General features: G+C 25.7%; 2 protein-coding genes across 4 annotated transcripts; one reads left to right on the top strand and one right to left on the bottom strand.

Annotated features, from left to right (window-relative positions):
- Nucleotides 1–440: 440 nt before the first annotated feature.
- LOC107999416 (inhibitor of nuclear factor kappa-B kinase subunit epsilon) lies at nucleotides 441–3,664 on the top strand. Its single transcript, XM_017059231.3, has 4 exons — nucleotides 441–1,266; nucleotides 1,331–2,504; nucleotides 2,582–2,783; nucleotides 2,888–3,664. Exons 1-4 carry the CDS (start codon nucleotides 843–845, stop codon nucleotides 3,323–3,325), a joined length of 2,238 nt encoding a protein of 745 aa, XP_016914720.1. The 5' UTR covers nucleotides 441–842; the 3' UTR covers nucleotides 3,326–3,664.
- On the bottom strand, nucleotides 1,319–6,636 carry LOC107999417 (protein VAC14 homolog). 3 transcript variants are annotated; one of them, XM_062077132.1, is made up of 9 exons: nucleotides 6,411–6,636; nucleotides 5,939–6,320; nucleotides 5,288–5,861; nucleotides 4,633–5,204; nucleotides 4,451–4,569; nucleotides 4,278–4,357; nucleotides 2,111–4,217; nucleotides 1,574–2,038; nucleotides 1,319–1,492 (listed from the first exon to the last, which is right to left on the bottom strand). In XM_062077132.1, exons 1-7 carry the CDS (start codon nucleotides 6,512–6,514, stop codon nucleotides 3,913–3,915), a joined length of 2,136 nt encoding a protein of 711 aa, XP_061933116.1. In that variant the 5' UTR covers nucleotides 6,515–6,636; the 3' UTR covers nucleotides 1,319–1,492; nucleotides 1,574–2,038; nucleotides 2,111–3,912. The 3 variants fall into 3 exon arrangements, with proteins under 3 accessions (XP_061933116.1, XP_016914721.1, XP_016914722.1); XM_017059232.3 differs by having other exon boundaries at nucleotides 1,574–4,217; XM_017059233.3 differs by having other exon boundaries at nucleotides 1,574–4,203.
- Nucleotides 6,637–6,743: the final 107 nt, after the last annotated feature.

Below are 6,743 nucleotides of genomic sequence, written 5' to 3'. Positions count from 1 at the left end.
CCAATTAGAAAGAACTTAATATCAGAATATAAACTTTTTGAAATTATTTTTATTCAAAGCATTTTTTTAATATCATGAATGAAATATTATATACACAGTTATATGAGACATCTGGAATATTATTGAATAAAAAAATTCTAAAAATATTCATTATAAAAATATTAATATAAAAATTAAAAAAAAAAATAATAAAGGATAGAAATACAATAAGAATTAACAAGTAACGCCATCTCTTGAGTATTAAAGATATTTTTTGAAAGGTAAGATAAAGTAGAATAAAATTAACAACTAACGCCATCTCTTGTATAATTTTAGAAAAATGATTTTTTAAAGATATTTTTTCTATTCAGAGATGGCGCCAGCGATCAATTCTTATCCTATTTCTATCCTTTTTCTATTATTTATTCTCTTTGTTATATTAGTTTAATTTATGGCACTCTGAAGATGGCGCTGATTTCATAATTTTTATTCTATCTCTATCTTTTTCTTTATCTGCTCTTGTTTATACTATTCTTGACGTATGATTACAAAAAAATTATAATCTTTCTAAGTCGGTAACATTGAAAATGATATTAAAATGGTAAGGGAATCCCAGTGCTTTCGAAGAATTCAAAGAAGAAAAAATGTATTGATTAGATTTTATTCTATACTTCTGTCTGTATTATATATTATATTTTTTTCTTAGTAATGAAGCAGATATATAGTTAATTATTCATGATAATATATGTATATTGTAAAACGTATATAAATATATACAAACATAGTATTTTTAAAATTTGAAAAGAGGTTAAACCATTTGTCAAACTTCCAAATCTTGTATAAACTTTTAAGAGTTTAAAAAAATGTCTTTTTTACGTGGATCAACGAATTTTGTATGGTGTACGACTAGTGTTCTTGGTAAAGGTGCAACTGGAGCAGTTTTTCAAGGAGTAAATAAAAACAATGGAGAACCAGTTGCAGTTAAAACATTCAATCAGCTAAGTCATATGCGACCACATGATGTACAGATGCGAGAATTTGAAGTTCTTAAAAAAGTAAATCATGAAAATATTGTTCAATTGTTAGCAATTGAGGAAGAACAAGATGGTCGTGGTACAGTGATTGTTATGGAATTATGTACTGGGGGTAGTCTCTTCAATATTTTAGATGATCCAGAAAATACTTATGGACTAGCAGAAAGTGAATTTTTGTTAGTATTAGAGCATTTAACTGCTGGAATGAAACACTTACGTGATAATAATTTAGTACATAGAGATTTAAAACCAGGTAAGAAATTAAAAATAGATATAATTATATATCTTTTTAAATAAAATCATAATTATTCTTGTAGGTAATATAATGAAATTTATTGCGGATGATGGTAGTACAATTTATAAACTTACTGACTTTGGTGCTGCTAGAGAATTACAAGAAGATCAACAGTTTGTTTCTTTGTATGGTACAGAAGAATATTTACATCCAGATATATATGAAAGAGCAGTTTTACGTAAACCTGTGGGCAAAACATTTGGAGCAACTGTAGACTTATGGTCTATAGGTGTAACATTATATCATGTAGCTACAGGAAACTTACCATTTAGACCATTTGGTGGACGGAGAAATAAAGAAACAATGTTTTATATTATCACAAAAAAAGCTTCTGGTGTTATATCAGGTGTACAAACTTCTGAAAATGGACCTATTGAATGGAGTAGAGAATTACCACAAAATTGTCAATTGAGTACTGGTTTAAAAAAAATTGTAACCCCATTATTAGCTGGTTTATTAGAAGTTGATCCTCAAAAAATATGGAGTTTTGAAAGATTTTTTTCAGAAGTAACAGATACTCTTTGTAGAAAACGTATACATATATTTAATATACATAAAGGTAGCCTCATAAAAGTATTCTTGCATCCTGAAGAAAAATTGACTGCACTACAAGTACATATACAAGATCAAACTGATATTGCACCTCATGCTCAGATACTTCTTTTTGGAGATACATTTTTAACAAATATCATAGAAGAATCTACTTCTGGAAAAGGCTATCCAAATACATCTGAAAACAAGCCATTAATGTTATTTTCTAAAGAAAATAATAATGTTGATTTACCTGTGGATACAGAATTACCTAAATTCCCAGTATTTGCAAATTTAGTATCTGTTGAAAATGATGCTAGTCAAGCAAAAGTAGCTTGTTCTGTTGGCTATGTCTGTAAAAGAAGAATTGATAAATTAGTATTATGTAGTAAATTATCACAGGATGCAATAGAAGCTTTTAGTGGACTTGTCTCAACAGAACTTACAAGATTATTAGAAAAATGTCAACATTCCAAAGAATTTACAAAAGCTGTAGAAGATACAACTATAGCAATAGAAAGAAGTGAAAATCTTGCCTGGCAAGTTTCTAGAAAACTTGGAAGACAAAATACCTTAGAAATAAAAAATTGGAAAAAAGAATTAGATATGAAGAGTAAAGAACTTCTAACTGAATTAGCTCCTGCAGTAGTACAACTTCATCAGAGGTAATTAAATTTCATTATTGTTATTCTTTTAATTCATATAATAAAAATATATTCATTTCATATTATTTCAAAAATAGATATGTAAAAGAAGGCAGTTTGCGTGGTGAATGGGATAATATTATTCGTGGATTGTGGTGTCCATGGTTTAATAAAGCAAGTCAAAAAGCAGCTACTTTAGTTGATCGTTTACGAGATGGTTGGCAACATTTATTGAGAGATAGAGCTACTCGTGGTCTTACATATAATGATGAACAATTTCATGTTCTAGAACGAATAAAGGTATTTTTTTAAATAAATATATAAGTAAGAAGTATATAAGTATATAAGCAAGAAAATAACAATGACAAAATAATATTTATTTTAAATTTTTTACTTATTCTCAGGTTACATCCACAGGTCAAAGAATAAAGAATCTTCTTGAAACATTTTGTATTCCTTCTATGATAAGTCGATCTGAATGTGTTGCTGATTGGTATAAAATGGCACAAACGGTTTTTTTACAAACTCAAATTTTAGATAAAGATGTAGATAATTATGAACATATATTAGAGGCATTTTCTTATCGTTTATCGCACGAAAGCAAAGAACGATACGAAAATTTTGTACATTTAATAGACAGATTTCCAGAGAAATTAAAAACTATTGAAAAAACTAATTCACCTGCTCAAGAAAGTACAAAAAAATGGAAAAATATTTGTGTTATGCAAGAACAAATTGCAATGATTCTATATAAAAATGGTTTACTTATAGATCAACTCGATCGTTTATCAACACTCGACACTTTAGAGGATACAGATGACTCGGAATATACATCGCTTTAGCAAAATTTTTTTTAATTTTTATTATTTTTTTAATGAGAAAAAGACTGACAATATATTTACATTAAATATAGAAAAAAAATTTTCCCTTATTATTTTATTAATTATAATTATATTATTAAATAACGTATTTGATGCGTTTTAAAATTATAGTTTTATTTATCAAATAAAAAAAAAATATTTTAAAAAAATTCTATACATAAAAAGTATATTTTTCTTCTTTTCTTTTTAAAAGAGATGATATGAATTCCAATAATTATTGTAAATAGCGATATATTTAATCTATTTAGTATTTTGATGTATTTGTATATACAAAGCTAATAAATATATTAATGTTAATTATAATATATATTAAATATTATGGAAAAATAATTTAACTTAATTGATTTTGTAATACTTAATAATTTTGTGATAAAAAAGTAGATATTATAAATGCATGAATTTTTGATAAGTACATTAACATGATAAAAAAATTTAAAAGTATGTTTATACGTTGTATGTGTGTATATATATATATATATATATATGCACCAATTTTTTTTAAATTATTATTTATAATTATTTAAAATTTAATATTATAAAAATGTTATTTATATATCTGCATGATTTGTATTTTTCTCTGTTAAATTTGTTAATCGTTGTTTACGTTTCTGTTCTTTATGCTGTTCTTGAATAATGTGAAAATGTTTTAATAATTCAGAAAAATCAAATATGTTTTTAAAAGGTTTTGGATTTGATACTGTTCTTGGTATAGATTTTGTTGTTGGTGGTATTGCTGCTAAACGTCTTTGTAAAGTTGCATATGCTTCACTTTGAGGAAGAATCATGAGTAGACCATAAAGTGCATATACTAAAGCATCATTCTCTTCTCTTTCTAAAAGCTGTAATCTCAAGTCTAAAATGCATTATTTTTCTGTAAATATAATTAATTATAATAAGAATTTAATATACTTACAAGTAAATATGGGAGATTCAATTAATTGTACTAATTTATCTATTTCAGTAAGAAATTCCACGGTTACTTCTATGTTTTCACTGTATTTGATTTTAGTTAAGTAATATTAGATTATAAAAATTTAATTTAAAAAAAAAGAATACGTATTAATTATACACAATAATAAAGGATACAATGATCGAATAATATTACATGCATGTTCATAATGTTGTGATAAAAAACATAATGCTACAGTTGCAACAGGATTGTGACACCAAGATATGTATAAACATTTAAATAATTCACAACTTTCCTATAATAATATGCACAATTTAAAATAATAATTAAATATATAAGAAATATAAAGAATACTTACTAAAGAATCTAAATCTTTAAGTTTATTGCGTAAATCAAATAATTCTGAACTTGTTAACAGTATAACATTTAAAGTTTGTATCATTGTACATGCAAAACTTAAATTTGATTCCTCCAATAATATTTTTGCTAATGTTTTATAAATATCTTCAGCACTCAATAAAATACATAATTCTCTAATGATAAAAGCTCCTCTTTCTTCTAATAAATGTCTATCTGCTGAAAATATTCTTAATAAATTTATGATAAATTTTGTAAAATACTTATTTTGCATTTTTGCATTTGAATCTGTAATTGCTGCTTCAGGTGATTTTGAACTAATTATTTCGGCCATTACAACTAATGTTTGTTGTACCACTTCATCTGAATTATCACTTAAAGATTTCATTAAAATTGGGAACAAATTTTCAATATGATTAAACATTTTATGTGGAATGTTAATGAATAAATGATGAATCCACTTTAAAACAGCAACTTTTGTTTGGACTGACATGCACATTAAATATTTTGTTAACACTTCGACAACACTAGATAAATCTAAACTTTCAGCTAAGGAACAAGATTGACTAGAATCTAAAAAAAAAAAAACAATTTTTTTACAACTATTATTAACCATTATTTAAATATTTTATAATTTTAAAAATCTATAACTTTACCTTTTTGAGATTGAGCATTAGTTTCACTAACATTATTTACAATTTCTTTATTCTTCATTGTTATTAATTTCATCAAATTTACATTGACTTGTGTTGCAGTTTCTTTAATACTTTTTCTGGTATCTCCATCATATGCTAAACAGGGTAATACTGCTACAAGAATACCAGACATATAAGGAAGCATTAGAGGACCTGATAAATGTACAAATTCCTTAATCCATGTAATTGCTGTTAATTGTAATAATTCATCTGTACTTTGAGCATGTGTAATTAAAATATTTATCATTCCAGGAAAATCTACTCTTCCAGGATTAGCTTTTATACTTCTCAAAAATTCACCAAGGACTGTGTCTGTAACTTTTTTAATTTCTTGTGTTGGATCTTCTAATATTCTAAATAAACCATCAAGAATTTCAGGTAGAAATATAATAAAATCCATATTAGGAACAGCATCTAAGACTGATACCCATGCTATTACAAATTGCCTACCAAATGGATTTTTAGTATAAATACGTTCTCTCAATAAAGGCATAAATCCAACTAAATCAAATAAACCACTCTCTGTTACAATATCCTGAAATTTTTTAACAGAGTTTTTAACAGAAATATCTTCATATTATATATATTTTTAATTTTATAAATTTTAATTACCTTCATTAGTCTGTCAAGTAACTCAGTAGCATTTTTCACTGATTGTTCTGAGTCACATGCTAATTTACTAAGTGCTGCAAAAATATCTGTAAACTGTGGCAATACTGCTCCTCTTGCTACTTTTACTACATTATATAAACTTTCACAAGCATAATATCTTACACGTAAGTCAGAATCACAGAAACAAGCTAGTATAGGATGAATTAAGTCTTCTATATATTGACCAGTATCTTTTCCCAATCCTACTGCTATTGCTGCTAAACCTATCAAACCACCTTTTCGTGTATGTGGATTTTGCGATGTAGCAAGATCTTGACCTAACACTTTTAACAATCGTTTAATTTGAACAGTATTATTGTGTGCAGCAAATTCCTTTACCATTCTAAAATAAAATATAATTAATAAATATAATAAATAAAAATATAATACAAATAAATGTAGAAATAAGAGTAAACAAAATGTATAACCTTACTTTTCTATTTCCAAGGCTGCTGCTTTTCGTTTCTCGTAAAGTTTGTCATTAAGAGAACGTACACAAGCAGGACTAAGAGGTGCATAATCTCTTTCAGACATCATCTTTTAATGTCAAGTTTTTAAATTACAAAAATATACATTAAAATAATTAAAAAAAATGACAGTTCTTTCTGTACTATTCCAACCTCAAATTTCTATCTGTCATATTAGCGCATGCGTTTTTACATAAAATATATATGAAAGTTAATGGTCTAAAATATATATAATTTTTGTCATTATATTAAAACATTATAAAATCCTAGTTTTTCCTTAAAAAAGAAAGAAATATAAT

The sequence above is a fragment of the Apis cerana genome, linkage group LG7 (assembly GCF_029169275.1).
Source record: "Apis cerana isolate GH-2021 linkage group LG7, AcerK_1.0, whole genome shotgun sequence".
NCBI lineage: Eukaryota > Metazoa > Arthropoda > Insecta > Hymenoptera > Apidae > Apis > Apis cerana.
This window is presented reverse-complemented; position numbering and strand designations above follow the sequence as displayed.

Excerpts from the sequence above, each read along its gene's own strand:
- LOC107999417 (XM_017059232.3), bottom strand. The coding sequence starts at position 6,514 with ATGATGTCTGAAAGAGATTATGCACCTCTTAGTCCTGCTTGTGTACGT. Across the intron at positions 5,862-5,938 it reads TACTTGACAGACTAATGAAG|GATATTGTAACAGAGAGTGG; the intron begins GTAATTAAAATT and ends AAAAAATTTCAG. Across the intron at positions 4,358-4,450 it reads TGTAATATTATTCGATCATT|TGAAAACATAGAAGTAACCG; the intron begins GTATCCTTTATT and ends AATCAAATACAG.
- LOC107999416 (XM_017059231.3), top strand. The coding sequence starts at position 843 with ATGTCTTTTTTACGTGGATCAACGAATTTTGTATGGTGTACGACTAGT. Across the intron at positions 2,505-2,581 it reads GTAGTACAACTTCATCAGAG|ATATGTAAAAGAAGGCAGTT; the intron begins GTAATTAAATTT and ends TTTCAAAAATAG. Across the intron at positions 2,784-2,887 it reads ATGTTCTAGAACGAATAAAG|GTTACATCCACAGGTCAAAG; the intron begins GTATTTTTTTAA and ends ACTTATTCTCAG.